General features: G+C 46.0%; 1 protein-coding gene and 1 long non-coding RNA gene across 2 annotated transcripts in view; one reads left to right on the top strand and one right to left on the bottom strand.

The window, feature by feature from the left end:
• CACHD1 (cache domain containing 1) overlaps window positions 1-22,221 on the top strand; it is a 209,636-nt gene that overhangs the window by 86,519 nt on the left and 100,896 nt on the right. The window contains exon 2 of the mRNA XM_051999510.1: window positions 4,237-4,299. Coding sequence (XP_051855470.1) covers window positions 4,237-4,299 — 63 coding nt within the window. The remainder of the gene's footprint in view (window positions 1-4,236; window positions 4,300-22,221) is intronic.
• On the bottom strand, window positions 685-20,686 carry LOC127563205 (uncharacterized). Its single transcript, XR_007953920.1, has 3 exons — window positions 20,575-20,686; window positions 10,291-10,560; window positions 685-1,053 (listed from the first exon to the last, which is right to left on the bottom strand). It is a non-coding gene; the product is annotated as an uncharacterized LOC127563205 (long non-coding RNA).

Here is a 22,221-nt window from a genome sequence, read left to right as displayed (position 1 = left end):
CATGGATGGAGAAAGTAAAGCCCAGAAATGATGTGTGATTTAGCTTTAAAAAATCATCAGGCTAGCACTAGAACTGGGGGCTTCCTAAATTTGCTTTACTTCATCAGGAATTGGGCAACTAGGTGGTAACAAGGTAGATACAGCTCTGGGCTTGAAATCAGGAAGACCTGAATTCAAATCCAGGCTGATTTCTCACTGGGTGATCTTGGGCAGGTCATGTCACCCTGCCTGCCTCAGTTTCCTCATCTGTAAAATGAGCTGGAAATGGAAATAACCAACTACTCCAGTATCTCTGCCAAGAAAATCCCAAATGTCTGAGAGAGTCAGAAGTGACTAAAACTATCGAATAATAAGAGTCATTTCTCTGCTTCTGACACATGGATGTCCCAAACCAGTGCTCCTTACCTTCCCGGGTTGGTGGAAGAATCAAATGAGATAATATCTATAAAGCTCTTTGAAAACTGAAATGTGATATCGATTTCATCCATTATCATCTTGTTTTTGCTATTATGTCACTTATCATTCTTTCCTGACTCACTACCGAGTCACGGTGTCTGAGTTTAAATCTCAGCTCTATAACTGATTACACCTGTGTGACTTTAAGCAAATCACCTTCTCTGTACCTCAGTTTCTTCATCTGTAAAATGAGTGTGTGTATGAACAAGATGACCACTGAGATTCCTCAAAGCTCCAAATCTTATGAGTCTGTGAACCCACCCTTTAATCCACCTTTTTTTTCCTTTTTTCAACCGACAGAAAGTTTTCTTTCTTAAGCTCCTTGTTCTTCTTGCGTTTGGATTGTTTTTCTGTCGCCCCAGCCTTCGATTCCCAAGCACTTAATGAACTTGGCACTTGTACGTAACCACAGCTATGCAGGTGTGTTCAGGCCACTGGGCAGTTGTCCCAGGTGCTGAGGAATACTTGGCAGGTGGGGCAAGAGGACAAAGGAAACTTTGGTTATTGACTCCAAGTCCCGCTTTTTGGGGAGCGAGCTGTGAATTCTCCGTTGCCTTAACTTGGAAAACTGCCTCCTTTTCCTTTCTGCCGTCTCCTCTATATAAAAATATAAAATTATATATACATATATACACACATACATTATAATATTTACATATTATAAGATTTTCTATTAATCTAATTATATTTCTATTAATCTAATTATATTCAATAATTATATAAATATAATATATGTAATGCAATGGTAACCGCAATGATAAATCAGCACTTATCTTTCTGGATCTGTGAATTCATCATCCTGAGTCTCCAGGTAGAGAGACTCCCTCCCTCTTGTTGGCTCAGCCCTGTTGGCTCAGCCCTGCTACTCACCTGTAACTCTGAGCGCGAGAGGGTCGCTGGGGCACTGAGACACCACGTGTCCTGGCCAGGCGCACCCAGCCAGCACGTGCCGGAGGCTGGACATTAACTCAGGAGTTCCTCATTTCGAGGGCGGCTCCTTTGTCCACGTGGCCCAAATTTCTCCCAAGCATCTTCCATTAGGATACTTTGGCACCTAAGAGTTTCCTTCTGTCAGGTTACCTGTTCAGGTATTCACAAGCTGACATGTTCAGCCTTGTCTGGAACTCTGGCTTCCCGAGCCCTCATCTTTGGATGACTCTGTTCCTACACTGCCTTCTGTTTTTTGCCCAGCCCCAGGAAGCATTCGCAAGCTTGAGTAGAAGGCTGCTAGGTGGCTTGGCAAATGCTTGGAGGGAGAAAGACTGAGTTCAAATCCTGCTTCGTCCCTTACTGGCTTTGTGATTTGGGCAAATCACATAACTTCTGGCAGTTTCAGTGTTTTCTTCTGTGAAATGGGCATAATAAGAGCTCCTCCCTGCCAGGACTGTGAGGAGAGTCCCCTAAAAACCTGTATAAATAGGAGTAGTTATTAGAGGGAGCTCATGATATGTCAGAAGGGACCTTGAAGACAATAGTCGAAACCTTTCTTTTTCTAGAGGAAGAAGCAAGCCCAGAGAAATGCAGAGATTTCCTCAGCCTCACACAGGGAGCCCCAATCTGCTTCCCCTCGCCCTTTGCCCTTGGGGTCCCGTGCAACCCTTCATTTTGGATATAAATTGAGGCAGATCCTCCTGAAGTCAGGGGAGCATAAATGTAGAGCTGGGATCTTGAAGGGCATCTAGTACAGCGGTGGTCAGCTCACATGAAAGAAAATAAAAACTACAGATTAACATCATCTATGTTATATAACATTTAAAAATTAATTTGGCTAAATATTTCCCAATTCCATTTTAATCAGCCTCCCAAGACATTGTGCTGCAGCTCTGGATGCCTCTGATGTGGATACCTAAGGGTATCATTCCCTTAATGAAACATGGGACAACAGAGCCAGAGAATTGAAGTCATTTGACCAGTAAATAGCAGAGTCGGAATTTGAACTCAGACCCATTGATGCCAAATCTGGCTCTTTTTCCAAAATTGGAAACTGCTCCAATTTTTATAACCTGCAATCAGAAGGGAAAAAATATTAACCTTAAGGACCTGAGTTCAAATCCTAGCTCTCACTGCCTGTGGGCCTTGGCCAAATCACTTAATTATTTTCTCATCAAGAAAATGATGTAGTTAGAACAGACTGTGAAATCCCTTCTAGCTACTGATCCAGGGGTGTGCTGGCAATAGGTTCTTGGGAAAATATGTTTCCATAAAACTCTTCTAAGTTCAATCCAAATTATTAATATATTCTCCATCCTTTCTTAAGTCCAACATAGTAATAAGGCAAGCCTTGATTTGCACTCTGCTAATTTCTCAGGGGTAAATGCTCCCACTGGGTGTTTAACAACCGGCTCTGGCCAGATCATGTGAGCTGACTCTAGCAAACCGCTGTCTAGATGTTGATGATTCCGTGATACTTTCAAGATGTACATCTGTGAGCATATGATTCATAAGTCTCCTCTCAGATCAGGCAAGAACAGACACAAACACATTATCATAGATATTATGCAATATAGAAATGTATACAAAGAGTGCTATAAATAAGAGAGGGATACACATACAGAGTCAGGGACAGAGAAATAGAGACAGAGAGATGGGTGGGAGGGGAGAGAGAGAAGGCTCAGGAAGATCCAAGTTCCAATCTCATCTCAAACACCAGCTGTATACCCAGAGGAGGAACACTGGGAAGTGAGTATAAACTGTTTGCATTTTGGTTTTTCTTCCTGGGTTACTTCTACCTTCTGAATCCAACTCTTCCTGTGCAACAAGAAAATTGTTCAGTTCTGCACACATATATCGTATCTAGGATATACTGTAACCTATTTAACATGTAAAGGACTGCTTGCCATCTGGGGGAGGGGGTGGAGGGAGGGAGGGGAAAAGTCGGAACAGAAATGAGTGCAAGGGATAATGCTGTAAAAAATTACCCTGGCATGGGTTCTGTCAAGAAAATGTTATAATTAAAAACAAAAACAAAAACAAAAACACTTGTGTGATCCTCTCCAAAGCAGATCATTTAACAGTCAGGGCCTCAGTTTCCTTGGCTGTAAAATGGATGTAATGACACCGATCCACTCCCAGTTGCAAAGCTTAAATGAGAGTGTGAGAGCTCCTTGAAGCTTAATGGTCATGGCAGATATTACTGTGGGACAGAAGTTTTCAATATGTCCGGTTTGGGCACAGAAAGGAGAGGATGAGTAGTAGCTGGAAAAAGGAGAAGACATGGGCAAGGAAGGCAGCGGCTCCCAGCGGGTGGGACAGACGTGGTGGGGACATGAGGGAGCACGGAAAGAATCCTGCGGAGAGCCTTCCTTCGTTAGATGTGACTGTCTGTAAACAATTACAACCATGACGTGGGGGCAACACCAAAATGAGAAACGCGGTGGGTTGAGATCAGCCCGTGAGGATAGAATGGCAGAGGTGCCGGAAATCTATAACGCAGTGTGCTTTGGAAACTGTAGCATCTGGTTTCCTTTACTACAGCTGCTAGTGTGTGTTTGGATGTGTTTGTGTGTACACATGCACACGCATGCGTACGTGCATACACATGTCGCTCTGTGTTGCTTATATAAGCATGATTGACTTTGGCTGAAATACGGATTTCTGTATTTATACAAAATTTCAGAGTTTCAATTTAAAATATTTTTTTTCCTGCCTTATTCTGTTTGTTCCATAAACAAGCCCTGTCCTGCCTCCTGCTCCTGCCTCCTGCCTCCCTACGGAAATGTTTGGATGTCACATCTGGAAATTCAATTCCTAAATTTCTTTTTTTTTTTCTTTTCATTGCAGCGTATATTCAACTCTTTTGTGTACACTGAGAAGATCTCAAATGGAGAGACCGAGGTCCAGCAGGTAAGCAAGTCTTGGAAATCAAGTCTTTTCCACCCCCGACCCCCCTTCTTTCTATGGTAGTGAATCTTTGCTCTTGTGGGTCATTTTGCATTTGCATTTCATTAGCATTCTGCTACACTCATTTCTTTAAAAAAAATCTTCTGATTCTTATATTACTTATAATTCTCAATAAGTCCTCCCCCTCCCAGAAAGCCATCTCTTATAACAGAGAATAAGAGCACTTAAAAACAGTGTCAGCAAAACTAGCCAACACATCATTAAGGCTATATATGCTATATTCCATATGTTATGGGCCAGAACTCGGTAATGAAAACAAGGATTCTTACAAGGTGTTAAGTCAGTATCCTCCCCCTTTCTTTTGTTTTTGGAGGAGCGTCTTAATGTCTCTGTTTTCTCTCTCTCTCTACTACTGCCTGTCCTTGAGGATTAAAGGGTATGCCAGTGGTGTGTAAAATCTTATATTTTACAATGTTTGGAGGTATATGCAGGACCATTGTCTCTTTTTATTGCTTGTGGCACACACATATTTGCAAATGCTTGTACGAGGAATTCAGTGACCACTTGGGCTAGTATTACAAAAGTGAATCCTGAAAAAGTGTCTACCCCAACATGGATAAAAGACAGATGACCAAAAGATTTATAATGGGTCCCATAATTCCCCACTTCTTCAATGCAGCCAGCCCTGTGTCTTCTCTCCTTTTGAGTCCAAGTTTATTCTTCTTCCTTTGTCAGCATTCCTTTTCGAATGTGTCATTATTGTTGTCCTTCCCGTTTACATTATTGTCACTACCACATGTCCTGTTTTCTAGGTTCTTATTTCCTTTTGGATCTATTTGAAGAAGTCTTCCGATGCTTCTCTGTATTCATCGTCTTGTACAGCAGAATAAGATTCTATTGTATTAATGTGCCGTGGTTGTTTTTTAACTGTTCCCCAATGCTTCTAATTCTTTGCTACCACAAGAAGTACTGCAATAACAAAGATGGCGCAGATAGGTCCTTTCTTTTTGGCCATTTGCCTCCTTGTGGTAGATTAGCAATGAAATCTCTGGAACAAAGAGTAGGGACATTGGAGCCACACTCTTTGTATAGTTCTGAATCACTTTCCAGAATGGTCAGAACCTTTCATGGCTCCGGCAGCAGGGCCACACATAGTTTATGCTGAGATTTGAGAACTGAAATAGGAGAATCTGGCTTCAGACTTCAGATTTTAGCCATGTGACTCTGGTCAAGTCATTTAACCTCTCTGAATCTTACCTGTATAAAGTGAGAGAAATACTATCCCTCCCTCCCACTTTCCCTTTCTTCCTTGAGAATTTCAAATGATGATTGGGATCTGAGACAATCTGAAGTCCTTAAAGCTAGGATCCTTAATCTTTTTTTTTTTTAATCTTGGATCTCTTTGGTGGTGTCTGGTGGAGACTTTGGACCCTTTCTCAGATCATGTTTTAAAATGCTTCAAATTCATATGATTATGAAGAAAACCTATTATATTGAAATATAATAGTTCTTTTAAAGCATGCTCAAAAAAAGGTGACAGAATCCAGCTTAAGAATGCTTATCTGAAAGCTTGCTTCAAAATCATTTCCTCTGAAATGAGGTTTGTAGAAGGGCCATTTTGCCAAAGGCCCCGGTGATGAACAGCCCCATGGATCTAGTGCCAGCAGATTCTGTATTTCAGTGTTACCTTAGCTGATGCTTCAGTTACTACATATGCTGAGAAAGGAGCCTCGCTTTGGCTTCAGAAAAACGGAACTTTGCCTTTTGACTCTGTCCCTCCTTGCGTTGGGCGACTTTGGTGAGGCCTTTGTGTTTTGGAGAGTGGCCGAAGCTTTTTGCCCAATGGCCTGATTCCATATCCCGGATCTGGGAATATCGAGAACTTCCAGTCCCTTTTTACTTCGAGGGCGAGAGCTGACTTTGGTTTGCTACTTAAGTGGACAATAAATCCAAGCTGGTGATGATATTAGCCGGCTAGATGATACCAGAGAATTTGCCCTATCCAAAAGAACGTTTCATGATTTGGGACCTGAACGTAAAACTTTCTGTTAATGTAGATTATACTTTAAAAAAAAAAAAAAAAAAAAAACCAGGAGTATAAGCTCCTCATTACCTGACAGTGCATCTTATATTTTTTCATTTCTTGAATAGAGGAAGAATCATGTTGCCAAGGGAACCATGTTTGGTTTCCATGTTTGGAAAATAAAAATCATGCAAGTATCCACCAGACCCAAACTTCTACTAGACTTCATTCCAGAATGTGTTTGTATCTGTGAGATAGGAAGACTGAGACCAAGACAGAGAGCGAGCGTACGCATCGAGAGTATCAAGTTTTGGACAAATTGTTTCTCCAGTTAGAGACAGAGAGAAGCATTGCATGAGGGGTAGAAGGCTTTGGAATCAAGTCATAGTATGATCAAATTTAGAACTGGAAGATGATTTTTTCAGTGCTTTTTCACTTATGTCTGATTTTTTGTGACCCCTGTAGTGATTTTCTTAGCAAAGATACTGGAGTGGTTTATCATATTCTTCTCCATCTCATTCTGCCAATGAGGAAACTGAAGTGAACAGAGTGAAGTGACTTACCCAAAATCACACAATCAGCAATGTTTTGAGGTTGGATTTGAATTTAGGAAGCTATATCTTCGTGATTGTTCTCTATGGCGCCATCTAGCTACTTGGAAGAGACTTTAGAAATCATTATTGCAATAAAACCTTCCATTTATCAGATGGCAAAGTTGAGGCCCAAAGAGGATCATAAGATCATCATTTTAGAGCTCTTAGGGCCGTCTAATGAAGCACCTCCATTTTACAGATGAGGAAACAGGAAGGTAGTGCTATGACTTATCTAAAATCACATGACTAGCAGACATCCAAGGCAGGATTTGAATACTTGCCCTCTGACTGATGTTTGCTTTAAGGGAATTGCCCAGAGTTTCCACTGTAATTCCTAGAACTGAGATTCAAAGCCAAGTTTTTGGCTCCCCAAGTCACATATTGGCTATACGACCATCATTGTATTGTGGGAGCTAGATTTGGAACAGGAAGGCTTGAGTTCAAATCTTCATTCTTCAGCTCCCTCTTTCTGGGACAAATCTAGTTCTAACCCTGACCTCTGGGCCTCAGTTGTTTTAACTGTAAAAAGAAAGATCTGAACTAAATGACCTCAAAAGTCTCTTTTGGGCGCAGCCAGGGGATATAGTGAATAGAGTACCAGCCCTGGGAGCAGGAGGGCCTGAGTTCAAATTGACACTTACTGGTTGTATGACTCTGATCAAGTCACTTAACCCTGATTGTCTCATCAGAAAAATCAAAAACAAAAGCTCATTCCTTTTGGAAATATGTAATCTGATGATCCTAAATCACTGATCTTCCCAGTGCCCCCGGCAGCTCTTTCAGACAGAATTCAGTTAACTCTCCAAAAAGAGGATAAGCAACTCTTTGTCAGTGGAAAAGGTTTCCACACTGGGAGTTCCTCACATTGATGAAATCCCACACTCAGAAGAGAAGGGAAGGGAAGGAAACAAGCATTTGTTAAATGTCTGCTTTGCTTCAGGCACTATACTGAGCACTTTGCAGATATTAATGATCCAGAGAAAAAGTTCCAGTCCCTAATCCAAAAAGCAAATGGCTAAAGAAATTTAATTCAATTCATTCGGCCTGTGTCGAGTGCATGTGCTGCACATGAGGATTCTGGGATTTGGGGAACCTAAACATAAAAATGAATACAGTTCCTGTCCTCTGATAGGTTTTATTCTGCTGCGGACACATGGTTTTTGGAAGTAGTTAAAGGGAAGGGAGGAAAATGATCAAGAAGAAAAGGAGCCGAGCTTGTGGGGAACCTCCATGTTCTAAGGGGGCCATTTGGTGAATTTTCTAAAAGGATTATAATTGCCTTAGGTGTTATTGCTGAGGAGTGAGGTTTGATTTCCCAGAAAGGCTCTGGTAATTGCTGGTCCCAATTATTTGCTCAGGGAAAGAGCCAGCACGTTTTTGTAATTAATACAATGTTTCATGAACCACTGAATGGCTGACAGACGCTCCCGACTCCCCATGTCTATCCCGGTTCTTTGCCATTGCTGAGCGCCCCCGATGTCGGATTCCCAAGTCCGCTCGTGCGGCCCCGTCGCCTCAGCTTCTTTGCTTTTCTGCTGCCTTGGATCCCTGTGGTAGCTGCTAAAGCCCATTCTCAGATTTGTGTTTTTAAATGCATAAAATGAAATAAGTAATATTACCAAAAAACCAATTATTGGAATGGTTTTCAAAAGATTAGAAAAAAATTATTCACAGACTTTCCTGCTTGCAAGCCATGATGGGAATGCCACGACCACCCTTTCGGTTCCCTTTCCCCCATGCCTATTTCAGGATTCCTTGTCCCCCCAAAAATGTCTTCTGGTCCACATCTAGAGTCTGGCTTCCCGTTTGATGGAATTAACCTCTAGCTGGTCTACTTTCCGAACTCCTTTACCTCTTTTCCTCTTGAGGAGGGATCCTTGATGTCCCATTTTCCAGATGGAGTGGATGGGGTGCAGGGAGAATGAGCCCCTCGGGCGTGAGAGCTGCTCCTTCGCCCTCGGCGTCCACCTGTCACTCCTCTCCACCGTGGCTCCAGGGAGCTCCCCGGAGCAGCAGCCACACTCTGCACAACTGCCTGGGCAGACGGGCTAATGGGGTTGAGGGTAACCAGCAGAGCTCACACCTGTCGGCGAGGTAGGGGGTGCTTTCCCCAACCAGGGGAAGCCTTCCCCTGTGGAATGGGTGGATGGGAGCGGTTTCTTCCAAGGGCCAGGAGCGTGACTGAAGCAGGTGCCATGGAGCGCTCAGAGCTCGGTCAGACATCGCCGATGAAAAGGGGCATTCTGGGCTATCCCAGTCATCTGGCTCCAGAGGAGAGTGGGGTGGCTCCGGCTCGCTTCCATCCAATTCACACTCCATTGGTGGTGTCATTGATCCTCTCAAAGACAGTGGGTGAAAATGATGGTCCTTCAGACCCTTGACTTCCACTGGCTTTCCAGCCGCCTCTCTCCCCGGCTGACTGTGCCTCCAGGACACCTTTGGGGGCATCGTTTTATTCTCTGCCCTCTGTCCTTGCACACTTCCTCGGCTCTGCCTCCCTCACATACACCCATAGATGCTGATTAGCTCACCTGCCCCTCTTTCTGAGGGCTGGGGTTTCCTCAGAGCTCCCTGGAGGGAAGTAATGGGGCAGAGCTGTCCAGCGGTGGGGTTTGGAGGCAGAGGAGCTGAGCAAAAGTCGAATTAAATGGTCAGTCTGGATGAAGTGCTTTGCAAACCTTGAAGCACTGTGTCCATGAGAATGGCAGCTGGGGGCGCCACAGTGCACAGGGCTTTCTCTTCAGGGGTTCATATCCAGCCCCAGACAATTCCTCATTGTGTCACCCTGGACGTGTCACTTCATCCTGCTTGTCTGTCCTGATCTGCAAAATGAGCTGGACAAGGAAAAGGCAAAACTCTCCAATGTGTCTGCCAGGACAAGCCCGGCCGGAGTTACAGAGGCAGATGGGCTGAAAATGGTTTAACAGCAAAATGGCTATCTTATCTCTGTGCCCACCTTGGGCAAGGGACTCAGTTTCCTCAGATGTAAACTGAGGGAGTCGGACTAGACCTCAGAGATCGCTTTCAGGCTAAAGTCTGTTATGACTTTACAGGAGAAAGAGAAAAAAAGCCCGAGCTGGAAGTCAGCTTTTTGGTGATGAGTGTGTTTTCTTTTTGTCTCTCCATCTCTGTCCCTGTCTCTTTGTCTGTCTATCTGTCTGTTCTTCCTTCTCTCTCTCTCTCTCTCTCTCTCTCTTTCTTTCTCTCTTTTTCTTTCTTTCCACTTCCCTCTCCTTTTCTCTCTATCTCTCTATGCATGTTTTTTTTTTTCATTTTATTCTCCAATTAACAAGCATTTAGATTAGCTTTAGCCTCCTCTTATTTGCAGAGGAAAAAAAAAATCCATAGTTAAGCAAAAATAACCTTAAATGTGGGTACCTGCGTCCTAAACTGGTCTCCCGTCGTTTCTTGAACTTCTCCTTCATTGCTGGGCCTGGGGCATGGAGGGTGGCCCTTGAACTGGTTGGCATTCTGGCGTCTTTAAAAGTGATCTTTTTAATATTGTTCTTGGATAAATTGTTCTGCTTCGTTCACCCTGCGTCACCTCTTAGGAGTCTCTTCCCAGTTCCCTGAGCCCAGTTCCCTTTTAGTCACAGAAGATGTTAGGGGAAGCAGTTGGTAGAGCCGTGGGCCTCAAGTTGGGAGGATCTGAAATAAAAAAAAATATAAAAAAGCCTCAGACACTTACCAGTTGTATGGCCCTGGATACGTTGTTTGTCTGCCTCAGTTTCTTCAGCTGTGAAATGAAGATAATAATACCTCCTTCCTCTCAGGGGTGGAGTGAGGATTAAATGAGACATTTGTAAAGCATTTGACACAGGGTCTGGCTCGGTATGTCTGTGGTCCCTTCTTACAGACCAGAAATATTCCAATACAGTCGCACACTATTCCCTGAATGACAGACGCCCCCCAATAATTCCCAGTTTTTTGAAGCCATTAAAAAAGATCTTCCACAAATATTTTGCTCGTTCCTTGAATCTCTTGGGGGCCGAGGCCCAGAAGATGAGCCTCTTCTCCATCACTGGTCTGACCCACAGAGTCGGGAAAGAGGGATGTCAGAGGCAGTGTAATCCAGCCCCTTGGAGAGCAGAAGTCCTCTCCCCTGTCCCAGGTGAAGCCGTGCCAGCTGCCAGGACCTGTGAGAGCCTCCGCTTGGCTGACATAATTTTCAGCAAGCCAAGGCTGCCTCCCCAAGCTTCTGGAAGGGACCTCCTCGGGTGCAGGCTGGGCCCTGCTGAAGTATTTCTCCTCTGGGGCCAGGCCACGCATCCTGCTGAAGCTCAGGGTTTGCTTTTCCATTGCCGGTCACTAGGAGATGAAGGAGGGATACAGGACGGCCAGGTCTGCTAGGATACAACTTTCTGCCTCGTCCCGAGAGGAGCTGTTTATTCCCGACCCCTTTGATCTCCCAAACTGGAAAGACGTTTGGACGAGGCAGAACTGAAATTTACTTTCGGACCCCAAGTGAGGTGAGGGCACTGCCAAGAGCTCGGAGAACAGACGCTTCTTGGCAATCTCCTGAGTCTTTCAGAGAACAAGATTTCATTTTACTTTTTTAAAGCTAGCCTCTAGCGCTTTGGAAGTAGCTGCTGACACACAAACATCTGATATGCTCATTACAAATAATTCTTATCTGCTCATTAAAGCACCCGCCCTGGGCCCTGGAGTAGGTAAAGCTTTATTACACAAGTTTCGCTTAGTCAGACTTGGATGCAGAATGCCATTCGCTCTTTACACAAATTCATACTGTTTCCCCCACTCCTTAAATAAGAAGTTTCTCCATAAAGTTTATGAGGGGCTAATGGGGTATTGGGTTAGGTTGGGGGCAGGGTTTGGTTGTGTGTAGTGGGCCAAACAGATGGGCAAAACAATGGATGCATGGATGGATGGATGGATGGATGGATAAATAGATAGGTAGATAGATATAGATAGATGGATAGACAAATAGATGCATGGATGGATGGATAAATAAGTAGCTAGGTAGATAGATACATACATACATACATAGATGGATGATAGGTAGATAGATAAATGGATGGATGGATGGATGGGTAGATATAGATAGAGAGATAGAGAGATAGATACAGACAGACAGACAGACAGACAGACATAGATTGGTGATGGGTGAGTAGATAGAAAAATAGACAGACAGGTAGATATAGAGCTAAACCAGAGCTTCTTAACCTCTTTTCCACTCACAACCTCTTTTCACCTGAGACATTTTTACCCTACCCCGAATACAACGGTGTATGAAATAGGTCTACAAATCAGACTTGTCGATCAAAATCAAATCGCTGATAATGTCATAATTTTGTGAGACTCACATTCAATTACATGATCTTTCCCATCTTGATTTCCCTGGGATAGGGAAGTTCAGGGTAAGGATGGGCCCCTGACCAATGCAAGTGGGCACTTTCTGTGGAGAGCTGCCCGAGATACTGAGAGGTTAAGTACGAGTCCAAAAACATCAAGGCGCTGGATCTCAAAGAGACTTGAACCCAGATGCTCCTTTCTCTTTCCAGCTAGCCCCCCATTGCCTCCTGCGCCTTTATAGGAAGTGGAGTGTGAGTAATTGAAGGAAGCCCAATCAGACCCTCCTGGCTGGTTGTACTTGGGGACCACTGTCGGGCTAGGATGTGGCAGTAGTTAGTGATCACCAAACATCTGCTAAACCCTCTCTGTGTTCAGACTCTGTGCTCGGAGCTGGGCTCACCCAGAAAGGCCAGAGAACCATCCCCGTCTTCAGTGAGCTCATAGTCTTATGTTGAAAAAGTCCAGAAACTTCTCTCATTCGGCGCCTCCGCCGATTAGACTTAAGGTGGGAGAAAGAGCAGGTGGTTTTCAGTCCATATTAAAATTTAAATAAAAGACAGGGCTGTGTGCCTTGGCCGGGGTAATAAATCAAGCTCGTTCTTGTCACGCTCCCCCAGAACCACCTTTTCTTTTTGGCTTTTAATCTTTAATTTTTCTCTCTCAAGAAAGGTGGTTTACTCTCCGCTGCCAGACATAACATATCGATTCGAGTAAGATAAATAAATGCGTCCAAACAGTGTAAGTAGGATGATGAAAATGGAGCCGGCTCATAAAGGGGGGAAATGAGGCCCCCAGAGAGGACACTCTTTTAGTGAAGGGTCGGGGCTGACACGGAGAGCAGAATAATGAAGCACTTCTGCGCTATTAATAACAAATCCTTCAGGCCTGATGCATCTTGAGCTGGATAACTTGATCCTTCGGCAGCGGAAGGGCATTATATCCCTAATAGATCATCTTGCATCTTTACATAAACAAGCTCGAAAGGAAGTGGAGAGTCCTTGAAGCCTCTTGTCTCTATCGCTCATTCGCCTTTGAGGGGGAGTGTCCGTCCTTGGGCCCCCATTGCCCTCTAGGTCATCGATGGATGACTCCTGTCTCACTGATTTCTCTCTCTTTCCTTTTACACCATCCCCACCTTGTCCTGAGTCGGGTGCCAGGTTGGTTCAGTGAATCACTCAAAGCCTGAGGGTTCAGATAGATGCAGCCGGTGACCCCTAGGTGAGCCTGGCCCCAGGGGCCAAAGCCCTCCCCCCACCCGGCGTTTCCTCGGGGTCCCAGCAGCCCTCCCACCCAACCCATGGTCACACATGTGGTTGGTAGCTATGGATGTGTGTATGGAGCAGCCCCAAGCAGCTTCTAAGCCTCTGAGCAGAGGAGCAGGTGATTTCCATTCCTCATGGAGTTTTTTATACCTATGAAATCATGGCTCTGCTCCTATATATAGGCAAGCTGGCCGGGCCCAAGCGCTAAGTCACCTTGAGGGAGCCGGAGGAAGCAGCTCTTGTCAGGAGGGTCAGACCACTCCCTTAATTCGGAGCTGAGAGGAGCCCCAGGGCTCTGCTGCTAAGAGCCTGGGAATGGCCTCCCTTGGGTCCTCTAACCCCAGGCCGACTGGCCCCACTTCTCCCTGGTGCCCAGGATGGGCTTCGTGGAGACCCGGCCCGACCACAGCTTCTGCAGGTCCTGACACCGGCCCCTCCGGCAGCTGTAGCTGCTGGCGGCCCAGAGGGGAATGCTGGCCCCCACGAGCTGGTCGGGGCACAGGGGTCAGGGTCGGCAGCAGACGGGGTTTTGTCGGTGGGAGTGATAGGAAGAAACACGGATCGCCTTTGGCTTTGGATGTCGGCAGCGACAGCTGGCCTGTATCCTAAGGACAACTGTCCACCACCTCCCAGCTGAAGCATCCTGGGCGAGCTGTGCCCCGCCCCCATGCCCGAAACGGCGGTGCTGTGAGAGCAGCGGAGACCTTGCCTTTCTGTCTGTGTCCCTGCACTCAGTGCAGGGGGACAGAAACTGGATCTCCTTGTCTTGGGAGAGGGGATTCCTGGGTGAGGAGACGGCCCTGCCAATGCAAGCTGCCAGCTTTCCTCAACTTGGTCCTGGAGACTTACACAGATTGCTGAGAATTTAAGTGACTTGCCTAAGATCACACAGTTAGTTGTTATCCCTGGTGGGATCTGAGCTCAATGTTCCTTGACCCCAAATCTAGCCACTATAGCCACTATAGTACTCTGCTGCCTTCTCTCCCCTCTCTTTCTTTTTCCCTTTCTTCCTTTCTCTTTGCTTTCCTTCTGCTTTTTTTTTACTCTCTCCTTTCCTTTTTCTCTTTCTTCTTCCTACTCTTCCTTCCTTCCTTCCTTTCCCCCTTCTTTCATTCATTCCTTTCTTCCCTCCTTCCTTCCTTCCTCCCTCCCTTCCTTCCCTCCTGCTTTTCCTTTACTCTCTCCTTTCTTTTTTCTTTTTTTTCCTCCTAGTCCCCCCCGCCCCCTTCCTTCCTTGACCAGTTGTATCCTGCTCCTTGCAAAGAGAAGAGCTTGGGCCCTAAATAGGGCACTACCAACTGCCTCCCCTGGCCCAAGCTGGACCGCAGCCAGTGAATGTGCCCGGTGGCTGAGCTAAGCTGAGCTAATCCTGCCTGCAGCCATAACACACAGCCTCTCTCTGGATATAAATACACACACATTCAGACATGTACATACACAGGCCTTAGGATGTGCACACACACACACACACACACACACACACACACATAAACACATACAAACACACACCCATCGTCCAGCACATGGCAATTCAGGTGGCAGGTTGGGGCTGGGGGCGGCCCTCTGGGCCCTGACTCTCTCTTGATTCCGTAACTCTGTGTGTCCCAGCTGAGCTGCGAGAGGAAAGCAGGAGGAAGAGACAGGGAGGGAAGGAGGAGGGAACGAGGAAGAGAGGGAGTGAAGGAGGGAGAGAGGCAAGGAAGGAGAAAGGGAGACAGGCAGGGAGGGAGACCCTGTTTCGGAGGCAGGCAGGCAGGCAGAACTGGGAATCTGGGGGTGCTGCCTGCGACAGGAGGGTGGAGCCAGCTGTTTCTTTAGGCTCACACTCAGGACCAGCTGTCGTATCTCAGGACTGGAAGGTCCCAAGAACCTCTGGTCCTAGCTGACCCACCTGAGCTGTGTCCCCAGGGGCCATCTGGGCTCCCAAGCCTCCCCACTTACTCCCCCACACTATCCCCTCACTGTTGCTCAATAATGGGTTACATTGAAAGCCAGAAGGGCCTTAAATCCTGTGTAGCTCATTTTACAGATGAAGATCCTGGGGTCCAAAGCTACCTAGTCACTTGCCCGAGTCACACATTTGATCCTAGAGCAACAGGTGAAAGGAGCCTCAGAGACCATTTAGTCCAATCCCTTCCAGACCAAATGGGGTCACAACAAGTTGTCTGTGACTGAAGCAACCAAACCTCACATGCCCCATCTTTCCCCCCAAAGCATATTTGATGAGGCGCTCAGCAAACACGGTGGACGCGGATGCTTTGGTAGTTGCCTTTGTTTCCTATTTGCTCTCTGAGAACCGTCCTACCTCCCAACAGCTAGTGCTTGAAGCTTGGCCAGCACTGGACAGGGGCCAGCTCCTTGCTTCTCCTGATGACCCTGTGAAGCCCATGCTCTTTTCACCCATATTTGCGGTTGAGGAAACTGAGGGAAGGGTTACGTGACTTGTCCAGGGTCACAGTTTGGAAATGCTTGAGGCAGGATTCTGAGAGGTCTTCCTGACTGCTCCAAGTCCCGCCCTATCCACTGTACCATCTACTTTAATATCAAGGACCCTTTCATTCATTTTGGATTCTAGATTACAGATTTAGAGTTCTGAGATCATTTGATTTCCTTATTTTACAGATGTGGAAACTGAGGCTTACAGAAATTAAAAAGAACTTAATCAGGATCACACAGCCAAGAAGTATCTAAGGAGGGGAATTTTGCCCCAAGTCCCAGCTCTTTCCACTCAACTTTGGGGTCTGTGTGTGTGTGTGTGTTTCTGGGCTACCACACATCTTGTGCTGGAATCAGAGTGGGGAGCTTTATGAAGTCCCTGCTTCTTTACACCCCCAGCTCCGGGCTCGGGGGTGTCCGGCCGACACCATTCTGGGCCTCTTCTCTCGATGGCTGCTCCTCAGGAGGCTTCACTAGCAGCCACTTTCATCTCTGTGTCCGAGAGGGCTTGGGAAGTGTCGCTCTCGTATAACCTGCTGCCACGGCAGACTTCCCATCGCTCAGATCTCTTGGGAAAGGTGGCTCATGGGTAACGGCTGAGAGAGAGCAGACCTGCCCTCGATCTTCTGGCGGCAATCCGTCCCGTCATCGGATAGGGAAGGAGGAGTGCTTTCCAAACCCAACGGGGAGTCGGGAGTGCTTCCCGATGCATCTTGGCAAAGAAATGCACAAGGGAGCTTGAGTGGGGAACAGAATGCAGTCATCAGAGTGGGGGGGTGGCCGGGATCCCCACGGGAGCCTTGCTCTGGGTTCCCATTGTTCCTAATGTTCTCCTCCTGGAGAAGGTGCCACCTTTCCTTCCACTGATCTTGAGAAGAGATCCATTGGCTGCCCAAAGGGCAAGCTCTCCACACTGATTTGCTGCTTTTTAAGCGATTCTTCAGTTAGTTTCCCTCATCCACTTTCCTTAGTACCTTTGTCTCGTGCTGCACAAATGTTATGTGTAATGGTTTGCGGGTTTTCTCCTAAACTTGAATATCAGCTCCTTGAGGTCAGAGACTGTATTTTTGTCTTTCTCTCCCTGGGCTTAGGACATGTGCTCTGTGATTGGCTGATCTTCCTTCCCAGTGGGTTTGGTTGTTCTGCTCTGATCCAGTTTATCTTTGTATCTTCTCCATGTTTACCATCATGTGCATAGTGGGCCATGGAAGGAGAGCTGCTCTAGAGGTCGAGCATTCTGGCTTCAGTCCCTTTTACTGTTCTATGAGGGCTTCAACAAGATTCTTTTCCTTCACGGATCTCATCTCCTCACGAGTAGAATCCGGTGATTCAATGAGCTGATCTCTAAGATCCTTCCTACTCGAGCCGTACGATCCCATCTCTCCAGAATTGATATCCCACACCTCAGCACTTCCCTCTTGAATGCATCCCCTTTGTGCTGCCCAATGAAGCTCCTAAAAGGAGACCTATTGGTTGGGAGGGAGCCATCCTCCCCTCCAAAGAGGGGGCGGGTTTCATGGGATCACAGGATCTAGAACCTGGAAGAGAAGGACCTTCAAAATCATTTCTTCCCTCTCCTTGTTCTACAAATGAAGGGGCTTGCCCAGGATCCAAATGGTGTCATGGCTCAGAATTGGGATTTGGTCCCAGCTCCTCTCATCTCGCAGCCAGCCATCTCTCCACTGATTGCTGTGCCCTGGGACTCGGTTAGCTGCTGAGATGCTTCACATTTCCATGGGACAGAAACTTCTTTAGGGGAAAAAGAGCAAATTTCTCCTAAATAGTTCCATATATTCTATATATGTGTGTGTGTGTGTGTGTGTGTGTGTGTGTGTGTGTGTGTGTGTGTGTTTGTGTGTGTATAGCTCTCTCTCTGTATGTGTTTCTCTACCTTTTTGTCTCTCTCGCATTATCTTTGTCTCTCTCCATCCATCTCTGTCTCTGTCTGTCTGTCTCTGTCTCTCTCTCTCTCTCTCTCTCTCTCTCTCTCTCTCTCACACACACACACACACACACACACACACATTTTCCTTTCAAAATAAGAAGTCACATAGGACAGCACAGAACACTGGGCTTGAAGTCAAATTCCAGGTCACTGTCAATTCATTTAACTTGCCTGAGCCTGTTTCCTGCTCTATCAGTGGGGAGAGGGGGCAGATGAGCTCTGATCTCAAGGATCCATTGTGGCCTGAATCTCTGGACTTTGGGTTTCTATTTAGAAATGGAGCCTGCCTTCAGGAGTGACCAGTCTTTCACCTCCATGCTATCTAACCACTGAACTACACCATCAGGTCACGAACATTCCCTCCTCCTCCAATCCTACCAGGGCTCTCATTTATCCTGATATCCTTCCAAAATATTGTTTCCTTGGAGCTAACCGCCTCCTGTAACATTATTTCTCTTAATATCATCCTTGTGTGGCAGGCAAGAAGGATGATTAACTAGAACCGGGATTTTTAGCCTGGGTTATGGACCTTTTGGCAGCCTATGGATCTCTTCTCAAGATCATGTTTTTCAATACAGAAATTAAAATATATAGGATTACAAAAAGAAGCTATTCTATCAGTCTCTTTTGTGAAAAGATTTTAAAATCAATTAATCAGTTATTAATTAGTATAATTTAAAATAAAAAAGAATGTTATCAAAATATTAAAAAAAGAAATTCATAAAGTTGACGTTTATTCATAATTCATAAACCTAAATGAATAAACCTCAAGTTGTGAATCCTTGAATTATATTAGGAGATCCTGGATTAGCCATAGAAGGGGCATTAGAGAAATGCCCCTTTTTAATCCACCCCTCAGATGCTGGCCCAACAGACCAGGCAAGGGCAGAAAATGGGAACACTGCAATGTGTCAGCGCTTCCCAGCTGGCCAGCTCGTCTGTTCACAAGGGCCTTTTTTCTTTCTATCGTGTTTTTTTTTTTTTTTTTCCTTATTGGAAATGGTGGGTGGATGGGTTCTGTGGAGGAAAAGATGAGAAGACCATCTTTGTAGAATTCCTTATCCCACAGATAAAAACTTGCTTTTTTTTTTTTTTCTGGCTTAAGGATACTCCCAGACTACCTCTAGATGATGGGGAAAAATTGTGCTCAATATATAAAATCTGCATCATGAGTTCCAGAGGAGGAGAATTGGTATTCTCTTGAGTTAAGGTTATACTTTTAGGTTTTGAATGATCAATGTTGTTTGTTGATATTATTGTCCAGGATGGGAAAAAGAAAAGATTTTAGAGGGGAAAAAAAATCCATTTTCAGAATCAGATTTGTAACTTCTTGTCCTAAAAAGGTGTAAAAACAACAACAACAACAACAACACAGGTTTTGTGTTTATCCAGCATCTCTCATCAACAAGCTAACTATTGAGATAACTCACCAATTATCCGGCTTTCTACAGTACTCAGATCAAATGTCACCTTCTTCACAAAGCTTTTTGGGCTCTTCCCAGCCAATTGTGTCTCCCCACTGCCCTACCCTCTTTGTATGGATTGTATGTATTTGTTTTGTTTCCTCTCTGAGCTCTTATGTGGAAGGAGGGATTCATGCCTGCCTTTCTCTTGCATGTCCCTGGTTTATTGGAGGTCGCAGAGCCAGAGTAAATGTTTGCCCATTGATGGGAAAAGCACTAGAACTGGGATCAGAAAGAAATGAGTTTCTGCCCTAATTCTGCTGTTTTGTTCTGCGACCTTGGGCAATTTTTAAGTTGGATTAAATGTGCTGATTATAAGCAGAGTTTATAATTCTCTCCAAGGCATCCCGCCTTGGCCAAATGATTGTTTATGGTCCCTGTATGGTTGCCAGTGGATGCTCTGATCCAAGTACTTAATGAGTATCAATACACAGAGAAGACTTAGCCGCGTGAAGAACTTCCTAATTTAATCAATAGCAAATAATACGGCTGTTTCCATACACACAGAACCTAAGGTTCCATCCTACACCTAGAGACAAATGATAGTTGTTGGAGGGATTTGGGACAACAGACACATTGATGTGCCATTGGTGGGACCCTCATTACGGCTGATCCAATAGGTCCACTTGGGCCTATTTCCCAGTTCTTCCAATATTGTTCTTTTCATTTCATTATTTTCAATGTTAGTTCACCCCACAGCACAGGCCATTGTGTAATATGGGGGGGGGGGATGCAATGTGTAGGTAAGTCAGGGCCTTTGCCCTCAAGATGATTAGAGGAGTTCTAATAAATCATATATGGATATCTAGATAAACATGGCCCAAAGAGAGGAACTATCAAGGAGCCAAAAAGTAGCATGCCAAGAGCCCTGGGAGACACTGTAGCTACAAAGACCGAACAATGTAGCCCTGACTTCCTGCCCTTAAGTTTTACAGTGTTTCAGAAAAGACACTGCCTTTCCGATCAACTAATAAACACTTATTAAGTGCCTGCTGTATAGATGCCGGGTATTATTCCATACACTGAAGATAACAAAGACTAAAAAAGAAACAGCTCTTGCCCCCATGGAGCGAAGACAGCATGTGTCTCCTTCCATTCCCATGGAGTGTGAAACTCACAAGCCCTGGATCCCATCCTCTCCCCCCTTTCTCCCTTGATTTAGGCCCAATCCAGACTCTTTAGTGGCCCGGCCCCCCATTTTCTGGGTATATCCACCGAGTCCCCTGGGCTTGCTTTTCCTTACTGCACAGCAGGGATGATTTCCCAGGCTTCCAGCCTGATCTCAAGGAAGGCACACACGGGACTCCACACACCCTTCACCCCATTGGCTTGTCTCTCCAAAGGAAATCAGGTGAAGCAGATTGGGGCCTGCTCTTGTTCCTTTGTTATGCTCTCGTTGTCAGGGTCACAGGAATAAACAGAGGGGTCAGAGAAGTCCTCAACAGACTCTGGCTGTGAGTGCTCCACTTAAGGAAGAGGAGCCCAAACACTGACACTTCTTCTTTAACCTACTGCTTGTGTGATCTGACCGCCTTGACTCAGTTTCCTCATCTGTAAAAGGAGACAGTTGGCTCAGTTCTACTCCGAGGTCCCTCCCATCTTTAGGGTGATTTTTCTGTCACCCAGAAAAAGTCACGCTTCCGCCCTAAGATACACGATATTCTTTCGAGCAAACTTGTCGGGGCAAAAAGGGAGGTGCTCTGGGCCCAGCCCTTGACCCCCCCCTCCACCTCTCCAGCGTGTTGGCACTTGCCTTTTGGCTTTTCCATCTTGCTCCTCCCCTGGAATTGCTGCAGCTCCCCTTGCATTCATGTGGAACACGTGGAAGCTGCGGAGGGAGAATCCGCTCCCGTCCCAAACTGCCGCCCACCATAAATCACGCCTGTCCACCTGCAGCCTGCCTGTCATCCTCGGGCTGCAGCCTGGTCTCGCTCACACTAGGCCGGGACTTAGCCACACAGAGACCGCTGGCTTCCCTCGGTGATGGCGGATCCCGGGAGGCCGGCGCTGTCCCAGAAAAACTGGGCGAGGACTCGGGAGTGGGGGTTCTCCTTTCAGCCCTGCCGAGAACCAGCCATTGACCCATAGACAAGGAGTGTTAGAGACAGGGGGATTTCATCAGAAGACCGGGACTCATATCTCCGCTCTGCTTCTTTTCCCTTTGACTTTGTCCCTCACCAGATGTGTGACCCTGGACGTGTTGCTTCCCTGTGAGGTGAGGGGACTGGATCAGACGACCTCAGAGGTTCCATCTATCTATGATCTGAATCAATGACCTTAAAGAGGAGGGATGATGGGACCTGTACCCCAAACTTCCTCTGCCCTCAATCCTCACCTTCTCTTCACCAGTCTTAGAATTGCTAAGCAGCTTGTCCAGGTCCCGGAGCCAGAAATCGAAACCCTGGCCCTAAGGCCAGATCTTTGTCCTCATGCCGTCTCTACAAGCTTAAGTAATTTAATAAGAGCCTCCATCTCCCCAGTGCCTTCTTGGGGGTGTCCCATAAGTCTCAGTGCAGGGTAAGTGCTGGAAACTTAAACAAGAGACAGACTGCAGCCGTCACTATCCCAGCTCTCAAGCTTTCTGGGCAACTCTGCTGGAAGGCCTCTTCTGAAGTCCTCTCTGCTTCCTGCAGTGGCCCTTGACCCCTTTTAAGAAGTTTTTTTTTCCCTTTCAATCATGTCTTTCCCTCTTTCTGTCTATGCTTCTCATTCTTTCTGTCCTCAAAGGCCAAGCAGAACAAAACTGACCCTTCTTCCTTATGACAGCCCTTGAGGACAGCAGTCTCTTCCCTCCATCTTTATTGGAACCCTAGCCACTGTACTAAGGAGTGAGCATGCACATTGAAAAGTGGAGACAGTTTCCGTTCTCCAGGAGCTCACCCGGTAATGG

This window comes from Antechinus flavipes, chromosome 4, assembly GCF_016432865.1.
Source record: "Antechinus flavipes isolate AdamAnt ecotype Samford, QLD, Australia chromosome 4, AdamAnt_v2, whole genome shotgun sequence".
In the NCBI taxonomy this organism is placed as follows: Eukaryota; Metazoa; Chordata; class Mammalia; order Dasyuromorphia; family Dasyuridae; genus Antechinus; species Antechinus flavipes.
The sequence above is the reverse complement of the archived record's forward strand: the minus strand, read 5'-3'. Positions and strand labels throughout refer to the sequence as shown.